The sequence below is a fragment of the Ambystoma mexicanum genome, chromosome 1p (genome assembly GCF_040938575.1).
Source record: "Ambystoma mexicanum isolate Mex_15411 chromosome 1p, UKY_AmexF1_1, whole genome shotgun sequence".
Classification (NCBI taxonomy): domain Eukaryota; kingdom Metazoa; phylum Chordata; class Amphibia; order Caudata; family Ambystomatidae; genus Ambystoma; species Ambystoma mexicanum.
In genome coordinates, this window is record NC_090921.1 from 1,494,114,599 (window position 1) to 1,494,137,892 (window position 23,294).

Genomic DNA, 23,294 nt, shown 5'->3' on the forward strand with positions numbered 1-23,294 from the left:
AAACAATGTCACGTCATGAACTCGATTGCTGAATATAACTCTGGGAAAACTGCACTCGTTGCTCATCGAAACACCAATTAAGTATTATAAATCACTCCCGTATGCAATCGCGGCAATGGCTGAATTCTGAGCATTGACACACATTGTGCAACAGAATACCAATAAAGACATATATGTAAGGAAAGTGAGTGCACTTTTCATGTGTGATGTGTCTGGGATACAGAGAGGCAATATCTAAGACACCATTTCCAAAGAAGTTGTCACTTTCCTCTGCTTCCAAGGGCCTGGAGGATGCTACTTCTCGTGTGTTGCCATTGAAGACGTCGTGCCTCTGCTGCTGGCAGCCACGTGGGGGAACCAAGTCTCATCGGCGGCCCATTACTCCTAGATCTTGACATTGTTTTTTTCAACCTTGCATTTTTAGAAGCTTTTTTGTATTTAATGGGTGACCCTCTGGGGCCCTCTTTTCCCTCCACTTTCTGCTTCCCCTACCCCTACCCCTTTTGCGTTTATTTTTTGAAGAATGGCCATGCTACGGAACGACGCTGATAGGAAGGCAGCTAAGAGCTGTAACCGGTAAAAAGACGCCCTAGCAAAAAGTTCTGTGGCATCAGAAGACGAGGCTAGTGGCCAAGTCTCGCGTGATGTTGCTGAACTCCCAAGTAGCCTGTTATAGTATTAATTTAACTGGTATGTGAGACAATATTAAAACGCCACACGCACAGGAACACCCTCGCAATACATTTCGTTGTTAAGAAAAAGCATCTGATTAAACAGATACCAAGTGTGTGGCCGGATGGTAAAGCAATGCACCCCCTCTTACCCCACCCCACCCTCCTGGTATTTGGCTGCAGTGAGTTGCAGACAGAGGCCGTGAGCGGCCGTACGAGTGCGTGCTTAGCTACCGTAGCCCACCAGCACCTGTCGGGAGGAAGCCATGGAGTGCCATGTCAGTAGGCGCAGCCTTCATCCGAGGGCAATGTAAACAGACTATTGTGACGAGACAACAGAGCGAAACCAGTGCAGAATATCGCGCGTGCTCCGATGCCAGCTGTAAAAATAGCACAAAATACCGGCCCCTCTGGTTTCATAAGCCTGCCGTGCATGGCCTGTGTGTTCATGGCGCAGCACAGTGACAACCAAGGCAGGCAGATGTTAGCTTTCCATGGATTCATAAGAAACGCCATTTTGCAATATGCCCTCTACTGCAAGACATCTTTCCGAAAACCTTTTGTGACAGCCAGGCGCAGGGTCCAGCACTAGTTTCGCCTTCTGCACCTGAGCTACTAGCATCGCTGTCACGAGGCGTCATTGCCCTTATTGTGAGCCAGCCATTGCACTTAATAACAACTTCTTCCATTGGCATGCGCCAAGACCATCACCCCCAGAACACATGAAGCATGTTAGAACTGAACATAAAACTTCACAAATGGCGTGTGTACATTATTTATATTCAGAGTGAAAAATGCCAAGTTGCAATCTACTAGCCAGACATGAAGGTCACTCACTCCCGCCACCCCAATTAATCCTAGTTCTCCACATGCACACAGCACACCATTTCTTACCCAACTTCAAATCTTGTGACCAGTAAGTACTTTAACGAGACAGTTATTTACATTAACATAGACATTTACGTTCCAGCCACAAGACATACCAGTCTGGTGAAGAGGATTGCGGTATCAAAATGTTCAGAGTCTGTATCGTTGGCGTTGTTCAGTCCTTTCTGCCATTCACAGAAATTGCGCAACATTTGTGCCGCGTTGGTTGTCATCTTCAGGCCACTGTAGGTATGCCCTTTCTGCGCCCGTCCAATCACCACTAGCCGTGTTACCACCACGTTAACTGGGTTCTTCAGACTGGGGTGGCGGAAGAACTTGGCCGCGGCTGCCATGACGGTCAGCAGGTAGCGTTTCAGACCAGCACCGTGGAATGTGGCCATGGACTCATCCGCCACCACCAAGGTCTCCACGTAGCGAGGAACAGAAGAGAAGCGCTAAAAGATACCAGGCATGGGAAAAGTCAGTACATTACTGCCATTTATGCTGACAATGGCAGCATCTATTAGACAAATACATAATGATGCAAAACATTTATATAGTGCAAACTACTAACTGCAATGAAATGCAGGAAATGGGCCGGAACAGGATTGATTATGTGTCTGATAACCCTCATGCTGCCCCACTGACATTCAACATGGTAGGGCAGTCAGTATCACCATTATAAGTGGCACAAATGCATGCATTGATCATGATGTTGAAATTCAGCAGAGATGCTCAGAAGATTTTTTTTTTGCCGGAGCCCCGCTCCATCCTCCAGACCCTCGGGGTCCCAGACACACAACTCATCCAGCAGATTCTGTGCCATCGAGCAGACCACCTTCAACAGACGCGGCAGCGTTCGTGCTGAGTCTTCTGAAAGAGGTCTGCTTACCACACCACTGTACTATGGGATTTGGTATAAAAATCTGGAGGTAAATCATATGCTTTAGCACCAAATCACTGCCACGTAATCACTGCCACGGAATTACCACTCACACTAATTCGAAAACATTTTCCAGGATGTCCTGTGGACTCCAAAAAGAGGACTAACACCACTGTGCCACCACTCATAATCCTGTGATAAATGTACAGGACCGAGTGGCGGTAAAGGTCATTGTTTTTGTCAGTGATTTGGCAGATTTACCACCAAATTACCTCCAAACTTGTAATTGGGCCCAATGTGTTTTATTACCTCTTGTAAAATGATATTCATGTTTGTGGCATACAAATGTTGAAAGGCTGAGACAGCTGTTTCAGGATGCAAACTACTCAGCTACTGGTTACACAGGACTCTGCAACCAATGCTCAGCCTTCTATTCGTTCACATTTCACTCATTTATTCAACCACCCATCTCTGCTCTCTATCCTTACAGCTCTTCTAAATTGGCTTGCTGCATATAAATGGGAAGGTGTTCCAGCAAAAATAAGCTGTCATCAGGGTCGGACTGGGGAATAAAATTGTCTCGGGCATCAATTAAAAAGTGGTCCACGGCTGCACATGGCAATTCATTCCTCTTGTGACAGACTGTTTGAGTAGTATCCAAGGGGGAATTTTTGGTAAAATGTATTGCACATTGTGTATTTTAAAGAATATGTGTTCACTAACACTGGTCAAAACTAGTGTCTGAAGAGTGAGGGGACTCATCAAACTGGCCCACTTTGGCCTGTTGCACCTGTACGTCGGGTATTGCCCTATTGGCCTGTCCGTCCTTGGTTGTCATGTCATATTAACTGTAAACCAACACGTTTGTTAGACATACTTAATTACATTTTTGGGCACGGAATAGAAACGGGGAACTAGAAAGTGGTTCCAGTTGGCAGACAGAGTCCATGCAAGCAGCTTTGATAGGCTGGGTGAAAACACACGAAAGATGTCTCGAATGAGGCTGAAAAACAAACCGGACAATCGCAGTGCGTTTTTAAATGTTTGCTTTCAAGTCTGCCTTTCATCAAGGTTGGGCCCTTTAAGATCGGTTGTGCACAGGGCATGACTCTCTCTGTAAGCATGATGTATATGAACTTCGTGACTTATTTGCAAACCATGCATCCCTTTCAATCTATGAATACCGTAGCCGGTTTATTTATTTATTTGCATTTTTTAAAGCGCTCATACAGCCCGGGGCATGAGGTGCGTATTTATAATGCCCTTAATACCCGGAGGTTTCTAAGCGCAGGCCTGGGCATCGAACCTGTGTTGCTTCGTGTCGTCTTGTTTTGCCGCTGAGCTAGCCTCCTAATGTCACATCCTATCCTGCCATCTTGCTGATGATGGTTCTTGGGTCATAGTTAGGACCTTTAATCTTTACGACTATAGTGCTTAATTTCCTTGTTGGCTACTCACTGCTGTTGGTAGTCATAGGAGGCTGACATGACTCCATGTGATTAGACATCACTTTTCCAGTTCTGGGCTTTCCTTTCACACATGTTTTCATCACGTGGCTAAGTACAACTTGTTCAAATTGAAGATAGCCAAGGCTAGATCTCCTAGAATACAATCACCTGTCAAATCAAAGCCGAGGACTGGCAAAATGCTGTCCTGGTGAATGGAAGTCATAAGATCATGCTAAGTGGGCAGAATGGCACGTGTGCAGTGGAACTGGCATTTGCGGCACCACCCCTGGAAGAGTGAGCAGCTGCATCCACCCTGTTAGTTACCGAACTCTGACTATGGACTAACGGAAGGTCTAGACTTGCCGCCAAGCATCCCATGCATACGCACACTTCCCGCTAGTCCCGGAAACTTTACCAACAGCGCTTCACATGTTAGGATTCAAAGGCCCACACTTACACATTGGATGAAGCAAAGCCTTATGTGCTAGAGTGCAAAGTGCATTTGCTCAAAAGCCAGGAGTGGGTGAAGGATGCCGCACACGACATCGTGTCAGCACTTTACAGGCCTGTACCACAGGACGCTTAGCTATTCTCCCAGCTTCCATCACAAACTCAAGATGCCCCATGTCAGTTTTGAGAAGAAGACCCACATTGTGCTATTACTTTGCACGTGTACAGGCTAGCCCAGGATGCAGAATGCCAAATTAAAATATGAGAATGCAGAGACAATGAAAAACAGATCCAACCACTGACACGTGATGTGGAGATCTCTGCATCAGTAGTGACAACTAACAGAGTCAAGCAAGGAAAGGAGTACAATTCTAGAAAAAGGCCGCGGTTTTCGTGTCAATAAAAATGTGGAAGCAGCAGAACAAAACTTAGATTGGCCTTCCTCGGCTGGGTGCACTACTCTGAATGTGCCTAGCGACCAATGAGCGTGTCTTGTCAGTCCAGCAATCATATAATTTGTTTAAGGTAAAGAGAAAGGGGGAAACACCAAGTACCAGAATTCCACGCGTTGTTGCCTTAAACGTCATCGAGGATATGATGGCAGCAATGATACCGTACCCTTGGCTGACACGAAGTTCAGCTGTTCGATTCCCATAAACAAAATGAAGACAGATGGTGCAAAATGGAACATACTTTTGCAATAGCCCCTCTTCCGAGGGTGATTTATTGCACCGAAGAGGCGCTTTCGACATCTCCATGTGCGGCGGCTGCATTTTAAGAACTCTTACGTCGTCGTTCTGTCTCGGGCGCTCCTCTGCTTACGTTACCGGCATAATCCCCCCAGCTCACCTAACTGACGCCAGATGCGTTTCGGAAAACCCAAACAAACTAGATTTTTCCATACCGACGAGTTCCGTTTACAGTGACAGGTTCCTGGCATGGGTTCCGGCCATCATCTGCAGGCTTGTTAAATGGGCCCCAGGACACTTTTACTCGAAAGATAGTACGCACCTCCTGCGTCACCGACTGCTTACTTTACGAGCCGTAGGCAGCTCTCTTTCTCGAAACGATGTCCTCTCCGTTCTCGTCTCTACCACGGAGATATGGCGCATCGACGCGTAGTGAGTATCATTTATCATGGCGCAATACTCCACTATGACGCTTGCATATGATGCCTGCTCTACTGAACATTGTAAATCTGCAATGTTACCCAGGAGCCAGGACCGGCCTTGGGGCAGAGCGCGCCGGGAGACCCTGGGGCGCCACGCTCCCCCAGGCCCTGCCAGGCGCCGGAGCTGGGAGTTAGGGAAAACAATGTGGCGGTTCGCCCCACCCCTTCCCCTGTTGACCAGGGGCGCACTTAAATGGAAGGGCACAATGCGCGTGAAGGCCCTGCTGCCGCTAAGGCCGGCCCTGCCAGGACCCCCAGACCTGCTTTCAATAGTAATGAATATCTCCATCACGTGGCCTTGCAGTGGACCCAATGACCCCATGCCGTAGAAGTATCACTGTTTCAGACCAGGGCTTTTCATTATCAAATAATTGGACATGCTTAGAAAGGCCTATAAGGCTATTTGTTGTGACCGTCTCGCTTTCCTCCCTGCACGCGCGGCTCCCAGGCAGCTCCCCATTGCCCACCGCCGACTTGCCTGCTGCAGTTCTGTTGGACGCTTCCCTTCCGCTGCCGTCCTGCTTCCAGTGGGCTGTCTGCTGTCGCCGTGCAGGAATGGGCAGTTGAAGTGGGAAGCGCGTCGGGGCTTCAGTCAGGATCAATCAGCACAACAAAACCAAACGAGGCACCCGGATGGGTCCGCACATCCCATCCTCGTCGCCAATGTAAAGTGAAGCGATCCGCGCCGGCGCGTGCAGTTACGCACACACTGTTGGAGGCGTGTCAGTCTCCCTGGACTCAAGTCCTCCTTTCGTGACAAACGTTGCCTAGCAACTTCATTCCCACGCCTGGGAGCGGCGTAGGAGGGCCAGTTTCGCATTGATCAGCTGCTCCAAGAGGGCTTGCACAGCACTATTCCCTGATTGTAAATCCAACAGGCTATTGTGAGACAGGTTTGAAGACTTATCGGGTCTGGTTTCTTTAGCGCCTTGTTCAGCTAGCAGTTTTGCCAATGTTACTGACCCCATGTACTTTAAACTCTATTTGCCATAAAATGTACCAACATAATGGGCTCCCGGGCCCTTCACAGTTTTTGTGAACACACTGCCATATGCAAGTAGGGGCCACATATGTAGGGCCTGATTTACAAACATGTTTTCAATGGGAACTTTCATCAGGCTCTTAGTGTTGCCAAGGATTATGTGTATGTGTTGTCCCATCCCGACCCTGCCATTGGCCCTTACATCGGGTGGTATGTTGAGATGGACGAGAGACACCACTGTTGCGAATAAAAGGTCACTCAAACGCTGGGAAGGGGCCAGAGTATCTCATGGGGATTATGGGAATTTGCAAGGATAATTTGGTCCTCATCATTGGCTACTCCCCGTTGGAGAAAATCAGCCTTTAGCACCCATCTTCTTGACTTTACTGGTGTCACTGGGGATTTCATTCTGATGTCCCCATAGACATATATTAGCTCATTACTGGATCATGGCTACTCTGACTGGAAGAAACGCCCTAGAGACCTCTTATGTTAAAACCTCAAGTCTCATATATGTGAAACTCTCCACAGATGTGGTTCGAAAAAGAGAAAAAATCCAGGACATTGTGACCAATAAGGTAAGAAACATGTTTATTGCTAAATTGGCCCTTAAATGATAAGACGTGTTTCAGCCCTCTGGGCTTTTTCAAACCATGGCTAGTATTTTCTTTGTACATTCAAAAAGGAATTTCCTCGTTGGGAGTCATAAATTCATCCTATTGGTTAAGATTGTGTTGGGTTTAATCCCATTTGGATAGGTTATTCTCGGTCATACGCGTTGGCTGTTTCAAAGGAGTGTGGTCCCATTATCACTTGGTTATGCCCTGTCCCTATTCTGACCAACCACCCTGGGCATTGCCAAGAGAAAAGGCTTTACTCTAGCACTGTGCAGAGTGTGAGGATCTACTTGAGACCTTGTGGCTCCAGTCCGGATTCAAACCTTGCTGGACTCTCTTGGCAGGTAGCATCGTGCACCCATCAAGAAGGTGGTGCTCTTTGTTTTGGTATATCCAATCTAATCAAAGATCACAGGTCGGCTCCTGAAGGTCACCCTCCCTTCTGTCAGTAGTCGATTCCGGCTTGGAACATTTTAAAGCATAAACTGCCAAATTAATCCTTTTTTTAAATCAAAGATGTCTCCCTTCTTAAAGTGATGGCCCCAAATTCCTTGAACACATCTCATATAAGCAGAGGTCGAATTGAGCAGGAACTAATGAGAACATAATTTGACTACTTTTTATTTTTCTATTGTAATAGCCCCACTAATTTTGTAAACCATTTCCACATTTCAGGAACTTTTCTTTTTGGAGTTAAACCATAGCTCTTCATTATAACTGGTGGGCTTTTTAAGACGATCCCAGTGCTTGCGCTCCTGCTAATTGGTAGGCAGTAAAACAACGTGCAAAACCTTTGAAGTGCTGCTTTCTAGTTCCTGTAAGGGCGAAGGTTGGCCTGTAAAGAGGGCTTGCTCTGCTTAAAGAGGCATATTTTGTGAAGTCATTACATTGTGCATTTGCTTTCTTCTTCTTTACAACGTGGGAATAACCTTCATGGCCTAGACAAATACACTATATCTTAAGTAGATGCAGCTTTCTGTTATTAACGTCGGGCCCCTTTGCATCGTCTGCTGTGTAAAATGTGTGTTCACTTATGTTCACATAAACATCAGGAACTGCGCATAGGGCACTTTGGTGTCATTGTCAACGTCTCCAATATATTCTCTCAGGTCTCAGACAGAGGAAGATGAGTATATGTGATAACATTATTGGTGTTTAGGATAAAGTCAAGCATTTCCTTCCTCCCCTAAATGTTTGTACTTTGGATAACAGAGAGGTCACTGCATACTCGCTTCTAAGCCTTCACCTCCCCGAACCCTCATAGGGGTTACAGCTAAAATCAAATCTCTATTGACCAAAGAGAACACAATGCAGGAGCAGGAGACCCTCTTTCTTTTGCATATCTTGTCCAATTGCCGTCTATTCACACCTTATCAAAAACATGCCTCTTCCCCACTGGGGTCACAGATCCACTCCTTTTCATGTTGCATTTCTAATTTCTGCTTGTATGGCTCCAGTTAAAAAGTCTACAGTCAAAAGATCAGAGTTCTCTCCTATTTCGGCCTGATTTCAATTCAAATCTCTCCTCCATACTTGAAGTTGTGGAGCACATAGTGGTCCACCACACCCCCCCCCCCCACCGCTACTGGCTTTTTTGAATTAACACCATAATCTGCATGCAACACAATTAAGCTTTCGACACTGATGTGGCACTGAGTGCACCCTACTGCCGGTTACGGGAATTCTTTGGCATTACAGATCCAGGTACAGCGTGTCTACTGGTCATTTTAGAGTTCTTAGTGGCTTTGATAAAGTGGACTACAGCATCCTCCTCTCGTAGTTTTTGGAGGTCACCAGCGTCCACTCAACCATCAATTGATGCTTAAAGACAGAACATCCGTTATGGTCCTGGGAGAGTTCCTCAATGGGAGATTGGGTGGGGTTTGAGTGCAGAGTGCCACAGGGCTTCGCTTCTCTCTGATACTTTTTAATATCTGTGACGTTTGTTATACATCTGGTTGTACATGGCAGAGGTCCAGGCGAGTTTGCTAACCTGTGCTGATGTCTCCGGTTGGGTAAACTCCGGTTGAAATACGTTTTTGCTCCAACTAAGGGGGTAATTCATGGATAATTTGCGCCGAAAAAAACAGGATTTGTGCACCATTCTGCCCGCAAATCCCCATTTGTTAAACAGGGATTTGCGGGCAGAATGGTGCACAAATCCGTTTTTTGTTTGGTGCAAATAATCCATGAATTACCTCCTAAATGTCAGAAGGACAGAGAGTGTTTTTTTCATTAGTTCTTATTCCTCGTGCAGGGAAGGTAGCTCAGTGAGTTAAGCACATGCTTAACACTCAAGGCTTTACCCTGCTGAGGTAGATACCTTGAGTACCATTACATTGGACTATAAAAACAGTTCAGATTACAGCATTTAAAAAGAGGTGGGATCTGGCCCAAACTTCTTTCCAAAATGTTATATCATTAGTAGTAGCACACACTCCCTTCTAGGGAGTCTATTGCTTCGTCCCACCTAATATTCCAATCAGGTAACTCACCAGGCCAGCATTGCATGGTGAACATTAGTGAGCAGCCAGGCACATGATCCAAATCAAGGCACTTTGCAACTTCCTCTGACCTTTACCTGGCAAGGGGCTGATTTTCATTTAAAGGAAAAACATTCTGTTTGAACCTAAAAGGGGCCTCACAAACGAAAAGTCACAGTAGTGTAAATGCTTTTTGCGCAACAGTGCTTTAAATGGACTGGTCTAACCTGGCCCACAGTAGCTGCATTTCTTAAATGTGAGCAATAGATTACCTACACTTCTCAATGCCTAAAAGTGAGTACTGGTACTCAACTATGTTGCGAGGTGAAAATGAAAGTTTCTTATTTCACTTATCGCAACTTAAAGGACTAGCCTTTGCTGGGGAGAGCAGCACCCTTTCCCTCCTCTGTCCAAAGCCGCAGTGCTCTTAAGGTCTCTTCAGGGCTCACCCTGCAGAGCAAAAGGAGGGACAAACATGCATCTACTGTGCTCTCTGCACACTAGGCGCAGAACTCATTTTCGCTAAGTAGGCTTCACCTGTTGCCATTGCTGTCCTTTGATGAGGCAGGGATGGATATGGAAAGCCTGGGAAATTACTCTTTTTAAAGAGGTTTCTTTGTTATTAACTGTGGCTCCTCTAATATGTACATGTATAAGTAACTAGAAAAAAGTATCTGTTTTCCAAACTGATTCTGTGGACAGACATGACAATACTCTCATAAATTGTTGAAAATCAGTAATCCTGTAGGTTGCTGTTCCGATCCGCTTATCGCTTGATGTTCTTTGTACTCTGAAGTAAATTGCACTGTGAATGGGCGTGTGTCGCTGGCTGACATACCCCAGAGCAGACGTTGGGGGGAGGCGAGAGCTGGTGTGCTGCTGCATACTGGGACCAACTGTGCTCCCTCCCCACCTGTTGCCTCATCCTGGCGTGGTGCAGTTTGCTGCGGTGCATTGCAGGGCAAATGTTGCAGAAACCATGCAATCTAGGGTTCACCACATTCATGTTTCGCCGATTCCAAGCAACTGCCTCGTGTGTGAAGGTGCTTAAATCCAAGGAAAGAGGTGGGATGTCCAAATGTCATGTAGGCAGTAAATGTCAGGGGGTTCTAACAGGTCTATGCTAAATTTGGGGAAGATTGGTGAAACAATGTGGAATTGTATGAGGAACAACACTTTGCTAAGCCACAAATCCACAAACAAATGTTGACTTTTGCTGAAATCCGGGGAACAGGGTGGAGTGTCCAAATGTTATGTAGCCAGTGTTGTCCGGAGGGTCCTAACAGGTAACTATGCTGAATTTGGTGCAGACTGGTTAAATGTTGTGGGATTGTAAAGAAGCCCACAAATGTACACTTCTGGATGGAAAAATTAACATTAATCACAGATTATGGTGGACTGGCCATCAACGGCCCGGTGCAGAGGTGGCGTTGTTTCTAGTGACTACTGTTCTGCTCATAACCACTCACAGTGCCTTCGTCCCAAAAGCTTAATACGAAAGGCTGGTGCCATGACACATTATAATAGAAGGGCGTCAGTTCTAGCAAATGCATATAAAAAAACACAAACTTTTTAAATATGCATTCTTCTGTTTTGGGTCTGCCTGAGAACTAGTTGCGGAAGCAGGTTGGGACAAATACTTGCAACCGGGCCAAGCTTCTGCTGCAGATGGTGTGTGCAATATGTAATTCGGTGGCGGTTGAATTGTGACTTAGTGCTGGGGAATTGATGGCTGCAGGTGGGCATTTGTCCAGCTTTGTTTAGTTGTAGGGTGAGCTTTTTTTGGAAATGGCTGGTTAGTAAGCTCTACTCAATTTGGTAGATAAGAAAGCTGAACCATGTGATAACCAAGCGCTTTGCCCAGTATCATAATTTGGCTAATAAAGGGGAAAACAGGTATCACGGCTTCAAATCCTGCAAGGCATTCATCTGTCGGATGGGACGTTCCCCACTTACACCCTCTTCTCTACATTAAAACAGTGGCAGCCAGTGTAAGCATCAGAAGCGTACACAGGTTAGGGCATGAGCGGCCAAGGCCCACCCAAAATCTGTAAATGCCCACTCAGCAGCACCGTGTGGACACTTACAGGATGTTAATGTTCCTGCTGTGGGCCGCACTACGTTAGCTTCAAGCCCCACCTATTAGGCAATTCCTGGCTACGCCTCTGGCAAGCATACCCCAAAAGGCTGTACGTGGACATCAACAGCCATGATCACCTATAGCCTGGAAACGACGGAGGGCCTGATTCACAGAAGTGTTTTATAATGGCGCAATCCCATAAGAAAACGCTCTGTGAATCAGGCCCTAAATCGGGGATGTAGTAAGTTGGCCGAACTGTGCAGAGAAACCTGCACCATCACAATCCTTTTCCCGTTGTACGCCGTTGGCCTCTTCCACAGGTCACACGAGGAAGCGGACAGGGCTCTGGAGTGGGCATTGATGCAGGAAGGGAAGCCGTGAGTCACTGTTCCCGCCGGGCCATGCAATCATCGCTGCTGGTAGCAGCCTGCCGCGGATTCAGGGGTGAGGCAGTGCTGGAGCGGGTAGAGCGGGAACCTGCGCAGCTCCCTGTTCTGACGCTGCGCGAGGACAAGGCCTTGCCATTGCTGCTGCTGCCTTGCGTCCAATCCGGAAATAAGTAAGTGGGGAAGTCTGCTGCGCACTTTTCCCCGCAGAATGTCTGGTTTCGCGCCTCGTTATTCGTTATTTACCTTCTGAAGGGCTCGCCATTGACCAGGTTCTTACAGTTGCTAGAAGGACAAAGAGAGCTGCGCTGTCTTCTAGTTCCACCCAGCACTTCTGTGCATTCTCCCAGGCGACTCTCTCTCGACACGCGCACGCGCGCAGTGCCCTCTGGGAAGAAGGCGCGCGGCTGGAGTGGCTGCCTGCGTAGACGCTTGCCCTGCACATCCAGCCACAAGATTCCGCGGATCCCAGCGCGGCTTACCCGTATTCCCGACAGCACATTAGGGAAAGGAGACATCCGACGACGGACCTTGACTATTTTTTTCCATCGGCGGATAAGTTACAGCTACATACAAGAAGGAGGCATCGGAGAACCCGACCCGGATTGCAGTGGTGGGGGGCGCACTCAGCAGTTGCTACACAACGTTCTTATGGCGGAAACCTGTGGATCTCTCCCGCCAGAGCAACGTCTGCAAGGCAAGAGCTACTGTACCGCCCTAGCAAGTGAAAACCAGTGTTTGTGGGCAGTAGAGAGAAGGTGGTGGGTGGAATGAGAAGTGGGCAGAGGATAATTGCATCAAATATGCCCTCACGCTTCCTGCAATTCTGAAACTTTTATATTGCACCACTCAACGCTGAGAGCCACATTCCAGTTGTTTTTGGTTGTTGCAATAATGAAAGGCAGACAGTCGTGTAAAGAGAAAATGCAAAAAGTTTACGAGTGGCCACATTTCATATGCGACACCGTCATCCAAACCAGAACACTTTGTACTCCGGGCATGTAGTTTTACTTTTCACTTTAATGGGAAGCTGACATATGAGTGTGCGCCATGACAGCATTGATGTACATATGCCTGGCGTCCATGATTCACTGAAAGTGGTATTAGACGACCAACCAACCTACCCTGTCTTTTAGCATTCCTACCCATTGCCTGAGCTCTTCTGAGTACTACCCTACGGGGGTGCAGCCCTATACCACAAGCAGACTGGGAAGGTACCCTGCAACTATCTGAGTTGAGTTTTGAGGCTGCTTGTAGGCTCCCTTATGTGGGAGAAAGGCTGAAACCTCCAGCTTTACGCCAATCCAGCATCAGAGCTTTCTCCACTGATTGGCCTAGCCGTTCAAAACCTTTTAGCTCATAGAGAGCCTCACACCTCTGCGATGTAAAGATATATAATTTATCCTGCCCTTCCCAACATCTTGCCCATCCTTACTAGACTCCTTTATGTAGTCTTGGTTCTCGTCTCACCTGTATTCTACTTACACAGATGGACAAGCTCCTTTTAAAAAAAGTCTTTACCTATTTACTGGCGCATGCCAGACAGTGATCACAAGCGGTTTCTGAAAAAGGAACTTGGGGCGCCCTCATAACCTTAAGCTCAAATTAACCAACTGCCAAAGCCATCAAAAATGTGTACCAGATCACCCACGTTTTTCGTGTTACGTTTTGTTCCGGTAGCTTATCGCTTATCACAGGGCCTTTCTCTCATCCACTCGCCTCTTCTGCTCCCTTCCTCTGTTTCATTAGCGCTACATCAGTGTGATCTCCAGGCGACGCTGTGCGTCTAGGTCTGGGTGGTTCTTCTACGCTCAGCCAGTCTTTAGCTCAACAGTTGTTCTTTAGCTCAATGGGTTAATGTGCAGATGCTAGAATGCACGTGTTTGCTCAATGAAAAACCAAGACTGGAAAAATGTCACCCCTGATAACAAAACATTTGGTAATCCAATATTGCATGTTTAAATCGTTGTTTTTGCTACTCCAAACTCCACATTTTATACCCTCAATAACATATTAAAGTGTCCTATCATTACCATCTTCTCATCCCGTCCTCCTTTCCTTTTGGTCAACCTCACTTGGGCTCTTGTAAACCTTTTTTTCTATAAACATTTCCTCTCTCTCCTGTTTTTCTGTCCATTCTACTTTCTGAAGTTTACTATCAATGCTCGCCCCTCTCTGCATAGCCCTTTGCTTTGCATGTCATTTTATCCCTTTGTCCTTAATTCACCTCTTTACTCACTTATTACCCATCCTGCGTGCCGTCTTCTGCCCTTCACTTCAGTCGTAGCTGTCATCATTCTCCTTTCATTTCACCCCCGCCCCCTTGGCCTATACCCTCCATTGCTTCCTGCAATCTAGTTGTCCCATTCCTATTATGTTGAAATCCTTTCTCGATACAGTGCTCCATTCAGTCTAGCACACCCCTTTCTACCGAACACCCCCTGTCCAAACATCTTTTCATGTACTTCTTATCTTCTTTTATTCAACTCATTAATTCGCCTAATTCTAATTCAATTGAAACCCCCACATTCCCCTATGCACCCAGTATAAACCTCTACATGCCAGCCTACCTCACAAAGAAACTTCAGTGCATCCAAAACACAGCAGCAAGACTTCTTCTTAGACGCGACATGAGGGAATACATAAAGCCGACCTTATGATCACCCCACTGAGTACTGGTCAAAAAAAGGAATGCAGTCCAAAGCACTATGCATCTGCAATAGAGCTCAGCCCTTCAGAGCCATGTAGGTGAGTTCATCCGTGCAAAATACCATTCCTTACAAACAAAGCAGAACACTGAGCGCCACACTGAAACCACACAAAAGACCAAGAAGAGATACAGGGCATCAGTTCAATCGGACATTGTGACAAAACTCGGGAATCTCCCCTCCCACCATACCTGCCCCCGAACGGAAGTCACACAATTGATGGTCTCTTGATTTTCGGGGAAACTTTGAAGACTTGGCATTTTAGCACATCAAGCTAACCTAGGCACAATTCCAGCAATCTTTCGTCAATGCACCCGACATATATTTTTTCCCAAACCACCTACTTGGCCTTTCGTTACTTCCACTCTTAACACCTTGAATCATCTATGCTATAAAGTACTGACTGCAAAGCAACTACACCACCAAGCCAAAGATCTCTCCCGTCATACTTAGAACAACACAAAGTACAATTCTACAACCAGCTTATATACCACCTTGCTAGGCCACTGCATCCTAGCAGCATTGTAATAGGAGGCTACCCTCTGGAAACTAATGCCTCTGGACAACACTTAGAAAGGGCATCTCGCATGCAGTTTGTTTTCTTCCGGTCACCATAAATCAACACTGCAGCTAAGCTGTCTTGCATTTATCATCTTCACCCTCAAATCCTACCTTCTGCTCTTCCATTTCTGATCCTGCGGAGTGCTGGAGGCCAATGCAAGTGGCAGCGGTGCGCGCTGTTAATAATAACATAACATTCGCCCCTCCCGTTTCATCCAAAGACCATACATCAAATCCTCTGCTGCATCCAACCAAACCACCTGCCTTTCACCTAACTCCTTGCAACGAACACCAGCCTGTTCAGCCACCCCATTTCAACAACTTCCTTCATTCTAGCAAGCCTCCTTCAAACCAACCTTTACATCAACAACCCTTTCGAAGAGACAGTCTCATTTCAACTCCATTCCAGGTCCAACCCATTCAGCTCCCATTCATTCCATACCTCCCTTAATTTCAACCGCATTCCATATACCTCCCATTTCATTTTCTCAAATTTCTTTTGAGACCCATTCACACCAATCCCTTTTAATGCAACTCCACATCCCATCCAAGTCCCATTCCATTCAACCAATGGAGCCACTCCATTCCATTCAGCACACTTTTGCTATCGCCCCACCCATGCATGTTACTCACCACACTCATCAAAACCCAGTGAAACCCTCTTTCCAATCAAATTTCCCTTCCCTCTATTGCAATCCATAGTGAACGCCCATTGTATTCATCCCTAGGTGCGTCATTACAAGTACATTGGTGCAGTAATTCGTTTACCCCCACTTTACTGCTGCATTACCGGCACCGCCGTAGTACAGTCAAGTATTTTGCCTCCAGCATTCTTGGTGTGGTTACATTTAGTTAAGAACCAATTATAATGGTTTATATAATCCTGCATAGCCATACAAGGCTGTGGCAGACCCTGAGTAATGCACCAAGGCAGTTATTCCCTGTAACCAATGCATATGTTAGTAACCCCGATTGATATCCATTGTTCGTACATTTATCTAATTGATATAAATGTTTGAACCCCTAAGTGACCCCAACGGACATCCTTAAATGCCGTCCTGTCTCCAGCCTTCATCAGCTGAGATGCTACATCCCTTATTTTAAAGTCAAGTCATGCTGCTAAATCATGTGACTGCCCAAAACGTATTTTGCTACAAGTACATCTTCCACTTTACCTCCAAAACTCTGTGGATTTACTGCACGGAATAGCAACCATGGTAAATCCTCTAGAAATCCCCCCGGAGGTCTATGGACTCCAACATAGGCACCTAACCACCACTTGCGATCCCAAGGTAAATCTACAGGACCGAGTGGCCATAACAGTAACCGAATTTGGTGGTAATTCTGCAGATTTAACTCTTGATTACTGCCAAACTCATGATGAGGCCCTTCCTCTACTCCTTCAGCTCTACTCTTCTTTCTTCCAATCGCCTCCCCTTAGCCCTACTTCCTCCTGCATGTAAACATTATGAAATATTATCACTCGACTCTGAAACATGAACCTATAGTCCTCTTGCCCCACCAGGGAATCGCTCCCCCTATGTTTGAAGGTGTTGAGTGTTGGATCTTGAACAGTGCTTTTATTTTCTGGCAGATGTTACAGTAGTTGCTGTGATGCTAACTTACCATTAGAATTAAAGATGAAAGGGCTCTTCCCACAAGAGTACAACTTCAAACAGAACCCAACAGAAAGTACGTCAGCGTAGGCAGGAATCCCACTCTCTTCCCGGTTGGAAAGAGGTGCCAGCAAAGCCACTTGCAGGGTGCTATGCCATCTTGGCTGCCATTTAAAGCTTTGCCGAGAGCCCAAGAGGATGAATCGAACAAAGGCCGCGTTTATGAGCTGACTGAATTCCCCGGCCATTAGCTCCAATTATCGAGGGTATTTGATTCTTTCGTGTGGGCCCTCTGCCACGCAGTTCGCATAAAAGGAAGATTTATGTACCCACACGGTGCCAACCAGGGCGTCAGTTGTATCACCACCATGGCGGTAAAGATTTCCGACATACTCTTTTTTTTTTTTTTAACCCACTCCAAGAATCGATGCTAGGTATTAAATATGTGTATTAAATATGTGTATTGTCGTCCATTTGCGACATGTAGCATGAAGACTTAACAGATATGCAACATTATTTTGTAAGGATTTATGTGGCATTACATCATAGGTCTGTATCATCAGCGTCGCCATGCTTACCGTCCTTGCCTTACATTTTCACGCCATTAACATCGAGACATTTGATCCCGTTTGTTCAGAAGAAGCGAATGGAAAAAGTCCCTCAGATTTTATTAGACTCTAAAACAAAAGCCAGGAATGGCAGAATGGGGTCACAGTGGCACAGTGCCATGTGGTAACCTTCGTTTTTCTACCCTTTGCGCTGTATCCACAAGAGATCTTGAATTGTCCCACGACTGGCGTGAGCAATGCACCCATTACATGATTATTCTTTGTATTATCGCTGATTGTTCTCCTGGATTGTATTAGCGACATCAAAGAGAGTAGTGCAACGAAAAGAACTGGTCTGCATGCTGCGCTTACACTCTACATGTTCAGTGTGAGTACCTACCTGAGCTGGGGTGGGCCATGTGTGGTACTCTCGTGGCTTGCCCTCGGACATCCACAGTTCTTTGTCTCCTTCCATAGGAAATGGGGCTTGTGGTGTGTGCAGAGATCAGCTAACCATGTCCTCATTGGACGGTTCCATAATGAACATGCAAAGCAGCTTAAAGTGGAACTTCCCATTGACAGACTTGGGGGTGTTTAAGTGGAACGAATGCTGGCCTTTCAGAAGATACTGGATGGAAGCAGCGTCCAATGGAAGGACGGCTTTACCTCTGGGCGGTGACATCATTTAGCAGCTCGGCCTCACATTACAATTAGGGATGTAGCGCCCCAGCTGATGCAAGCTGCAGACGGGCAGCATTTTAGGATGCCCAATGGGGTCATTTGGGGTGTTGAAAATGGAATAATAATGATAAAATGAAGGTACGCTGTATATCAATGGGGACTACTAGCATGCCCACTCCTCAAGCTCTGCCATATCCTTGTGTGGCTCTGCTGGATTATGTGAACCATCATAAGGGTTTCTTTTACACAGCGCAACCCCCCCCCCCCCCCCAGGAATGCAACGTTCGGGCTGCATTGTTAAATGAACGTCTTGACTAAGTGATATGGGGGGCTCTTGTCACCGTACCTCATATTCACAGTAGATTCATTAGCCGCTCCCTGTGATTCCAGTTACTTTGTAGCACCGCAACGCAAGGGGGAGGGAAAAAGGAAGGGGAGAAGGGTCTCTTCCTCGAAGCATGCGGGGGGCTCCATTACCTTGCTCAATTTGAAGCTCCCCCGCCCCCTTTCCGTTGTCCATTCCTCCCTTCCAAGGCTGAGCGTTTCTCGGCCGCCACTCACGCTCCCTCCCCGAGCGGCCGCCTGCCGGAGTATTGCATCACCTCATCTGCTTCTCAGTGGCAGCCAGCGGTAGTCCAGGCACAGGCTAGCAACTTTTTCCATTTCTCCCATATCTATTTGTAGAACGCACATGCATTGCATGGAAAATATGTTGGGGGAGTTTTAGAAAACCTTGCATCGATGTGGACATTATGGAGCATTGTTTCTCTTCACTTCCTATCCGTTTTTTTTAATGTAAAACTACTATGTTCACTTTAAAGTTTTTCGCGGGGTTACTAGATGGGGTGCTGCCACAGAGACGCCGTACACCAGTCCTCGATTGCCATTGGTTAATTCCTGTGAAGCAAGGCAGCAATTCAAAACACGAATTGCTCAAGGAAAGCCCAGGATGGGGGCCTTATACCCATTGCACCCGCCCTGAGTCCTCTGATAGATAACACACTGGCATGTTAACCACATCCTTCGATTTCCATGTTCTTGCGTTTTCTAAAGCGCCAGCTGAGAAACAATGAGAGCCTGCCCGTGGTGCCTCTTGCAAGCAATGGAAATACGCATAGATGCAAAGGTAAAAAAACGATGAAGGGCGTTTATAGAAATATTGTAAGTCATTGAGATAAGAATAAGTTAAGTGGCCAATAACTGATGCCACAGTCCCATATGGCTACTGTAATACCCTTCTTGTGGCTGTGGCAGTCTAAGGAAGGAACCCTCAAGCCTCTCTAATCCATGACCGTTGGCCTGCACCCCTATACTGGCAGAGATGTGCCAGCTCAGGGTGTCCCATTCCAGTAGACTGCCATTCTATTCCCCATCCTTGAGTAGGGGCATTATTGTGACAGTAATGTGTAGCAGCTGAGTACACTGTGTGGGTGTGGGCAGCAGTGGCATAGCCATCCTCTGGAAACTGGCGCCACATGTCACGTGCGTGTAGTGGGACATCTAGCCTGGACGCCCATGCCGGATAAGTCTCACACTTCCACTCATAGCTAGGCGTCACAGAAGTACTTCGAGCCTGCCCACTCTGACTTACCATTCTAGGATGTTGGGAAGTGGCACTGTTGTCCTCCCACCCCCATTGAAACTTCCCAGAACGGAACCTGCCCACTGCAGAATATCTTCTTACCCATAGAGACCGCGGTCCCACCAAGAGACCATGAAATGGCGAACATTACATTTTGCAAATGCAACATATTATATCTGCTAATCTGACCAATGAGAACCCCTCTAACCCTTTAGGGGATAAGACAACGGATCCAAATCCCTAGAAGAGCCCACAACTGAACGAATAATACCTGTGACAATACACAGAGTGGGTGAAGGTTGGAGAATTCACCCTCCCCCTCCACCCGCACAGGGCCTGACCCTCAGGCCCTTATGGAAACTAAAACAGGCAGACAACAGTCAAACTCTTCCATCAACCAACAGTGCCAAGAGGCTGTGTGCATGCCAAACATTGTGCTTTATAACTGCCACATAACACCCATAACTCAATGTTCTTACCTTTGATCTCTTGGGTGTAGCTGTTAGATGACCGGGGTGGTCCTCCGCTTCAGTTTCTTTGCCTGATCCTGCAGCTCTCACCGAAACTGGAGTGTTGACGTTGCACATGGGCCCGTGATCCTTATCTGGCACCTTCCGCCGCACCCTGTGGGCGCCAACCCCCTCAACACTGTTCTGGCTGCCTCCTTCCAGCGGTTGGATGTGGTACTCTTCTCCATGGTACTGCAACACCCCCAACAGGGACGCCCCATTGTAGTTGATAGCGGCCACAGACTCGGGGTCAGCATTCACCAAGCCAGTATAGTAGCTCCCAGTGTCAGCCAAGCCAACAGCAGCAGGTTGCCCTTTGCGGCCCAGGTACTGCACGGTCAAGTCCTCAGAGAGGAAGCTGGGGTCTCGCTCCAGATCCAGAAGAAGATCCAGCCCGAAGGCCTGGAAGCGGAAAGACAGGTGACTCGCCATTGGGCTACCTAGACTGCCCTGGGGCCAGTACACGTTCTCCTGGCTGCCAGCGAGGACGTCCGACCGCTCCCTCGCCGGAAAAACGATTTCCTCCCTGAAACCAGCTGGGCCTCTCTCTTCCAATGACAGGGCGAGGTGGGAGCATGCCGTGGCCACGAGCAGAAAGCCCAGCATTCTGAATGAATGGAGGTCCCCTGCTTACAGGAGGCAGATGGACGAGGGCAAGTGCCTCAGATCAAACGAGGCACGCAAGGCAAAAAATAAGTTTGAGAAAGTCGACGTGGAGAGGTGCACCAGAAAAAATTCGTTTGGAAAGCAAATATATGTCTCTTGTCCAAAACCGATTTTTTTGTATTCTGGCTCGAACAAATAAATGCCTTTACCGGAGTGATAGGTTTGTGAAAACTAGTCCAAAGGAGGGAATGGTCGCCCCCTTTGAAGTCGTGATAGTTGTCGCTGATAGACAAATAAAAGTGATCGCGATGCAAGCTAAGACCCTTCACGCTCTGCCCTAAGCCAGTGAAGCGATGCCAAGGCGTTATGGAAAAGGCAGGGAGCGCCCTTCGAGGAAATGCTGGCAGTGGGCACGTTCCCGGCGTCTTCTTGCCGGTGCCTGGCTCGCTCCGGATCCTTGGAAAGCTTGCCGGCGTTGCGGGCTGCCGTGTGTGCTGCTGCCCGGCTGGCGCTGTCCTCTTATTCCCCCTCACCCTTGAGTTCCCGGTCTAGCGGCTCTGCTGGCTCCCCGCTCCTTTTAACAGCGGCCACGGCCTCGCTGCCATTGGCTGCTCGTCTTTTTGCTGATGAGGTAGAGCACACGCAATTCGGGAGCGAGCGGCTTTTTTTTTTACTTGGACCAGATAATAAATTATATACATGCAGGAAATTAAGGGGGTGCTACGGTTAATTTATTGGCTTCCATCCAAGGATACATTATCCGGCTCAGAGGGAAGAAAAGGGTGGGGGCAAGAGGCCAAGTTCTGACACAGCTATTTTAACAAATGTCTGGATTACTTTTTTCTCTTTCTGCTTTGTACTATGCCTCTCCCCCCTTTCTCTTCCTCTCTCTCTCTCCACCCCCCACTTCATCCTCCCTCACTCCCCAATCGTTCTCTTTTTCTCCTTTCTGAATAATTGTCTCGAAATCTTTTCTCTGGTTTCTTAAATCTCCTGAACCATCGCACCCACCCTTGTTCGCTTTACAGTTTTATCCGATGCTGCTTCCTTTCTTTCGCTGTCTTTTTCTCTTCTTACCACGGGCCTCTCTCTGTCCCCATTATCTTTCTTTGTTCTTTTTATTCTCTTTTCCATGTTCCTTTGTTTCTCACCCTCATGTCCTCTCTTGTTCCCTCCAGTCTTCTGTATGTTTTCTCTCACTTCAGATTCACTGCAGTAAGTTGATGAATTGAAACACATTTGATTACGTGCTTTCTTGAGCTGCTGTTTTTTTGGCTGCCTGCCAAAGAGGACACGTAAGCTGCACAGGAAATGTCCACTCATTAAAGTCTGTGTACTGCTAGCACAAAACCTCAACTTTTACATCGACCCACCACCCACGGCTTTTATGTAGGGTTTGCAGGAGTCCGAGTACTGCTTCAAACAGTAGTAATACGTGACATTATTCCACCAACCCGATCGCTAAAATTACCATTTTTTCAGGCACGCTTACATTTCTGGGAAGAAGGCACTGACTTGAGAGCCACTATTTCTGTAGGTTTTGTTGTTTGTGCCTTGTATATTGTGGTAATGCGTCGTTAGGTCCACGTCAGATCACTTAGGGAAACAAAAGAACTTAAAATATCAGCCAGTGATATGACTCTGTATTGCTGCTTTGTAGTGTACTGATACATGCTCCGTGTTATGGTCACTACAGAAAAGCCTGTGAGTTTAAGGGGGATTAAGGCTGAGAAGGAAGGGGCAAAAATGGGAAAAAAGACTAGGGGAAGGGATGTCATGGCATTCAAAGTGGTCTTGTAGAGCACTCTTCTGCCGTTTTAGTGCCCTGGCGGCGTGTGGCCCTGTGGGAGAAGAAGTAGGAGGTGGTTGTTAGTGGGATAGCAGGAGAGGCAGATGGAAAACCTGTGGTGTTGATGGTTACATGTCAGAATTATCGTTTGGGGGTGACACCTGGGAATATGTTTACCCCGAGGGGAGAGCCAAAGATCTGATCAATTACAGCCCTCTCGTTTAGCTGCTGATGTGGGGGTATGCTGGGTTCCACACCGAGGGGAGCTGGGAGCTGCTAAGCTCCTGCTTGTAGCCAAGAAGAGCCTGGTTAACATGGCACCACCGGCTGCCAGGAGCTACTTTTGGCTCTCCAGTCCAACTAATGCCAAACAAACACACCTATGCGAATTTAACTCTGTGCATTTGGGACAATCTGTAAATAAGAATCAGGTCACATCCATATGTCATTTGAAGCATAAGTGGTCACATAAAATAAGCAACATTTTTGCACCTGATGCAGAAGTTAGATTTGCAGAACGTTATGTACTAGCTCCCAGTTCCCCAGTGGTAGCTCCTGCTGACTGGTTGATGCTGGATACCCAGGAGCTGCTTTTAGCTCCTGCTTCTCTAATCTTAATGTCCATTCCGTGGGTATATGATAGAGCAGAAGAGGTG

The 23,294-nt window shown here is 47.1% G+C and overlaps 1 protein-coding gene across 1 annotated transcript in view; it reads right to left on the minus strand.

The window, feature by feature from the left end:
• The window catches only part of ADAMTS4 (ADAM metallopeptidase with thrombospondin type 1 motif 4), a 41,148-nt gene extending 19,118 nt beyond the window's left edge, over positions 1-22,030 (minus strand). The window contains exons 1-2 of the mRNA XM_069607179.1: positions 20,214-22,030; positions 1,655-1,993 (exon numbers count right to left, since the gene is read on the minus strand). Of these exons, the coding sequence (XP_069463280.1) occupies positions 1,655-1,993; positions 20,214-20,849 (975 nt within the window). The 5' untranslated portion in view covers positions 20,850-22,030. The remainder of the gene's footprint in view (positions 1-1,654; positions 1,994-20,213) is intronic.
• Between the last annotated feature and the right edge of the window lie 1,264 nt (positions 22,031-23,294).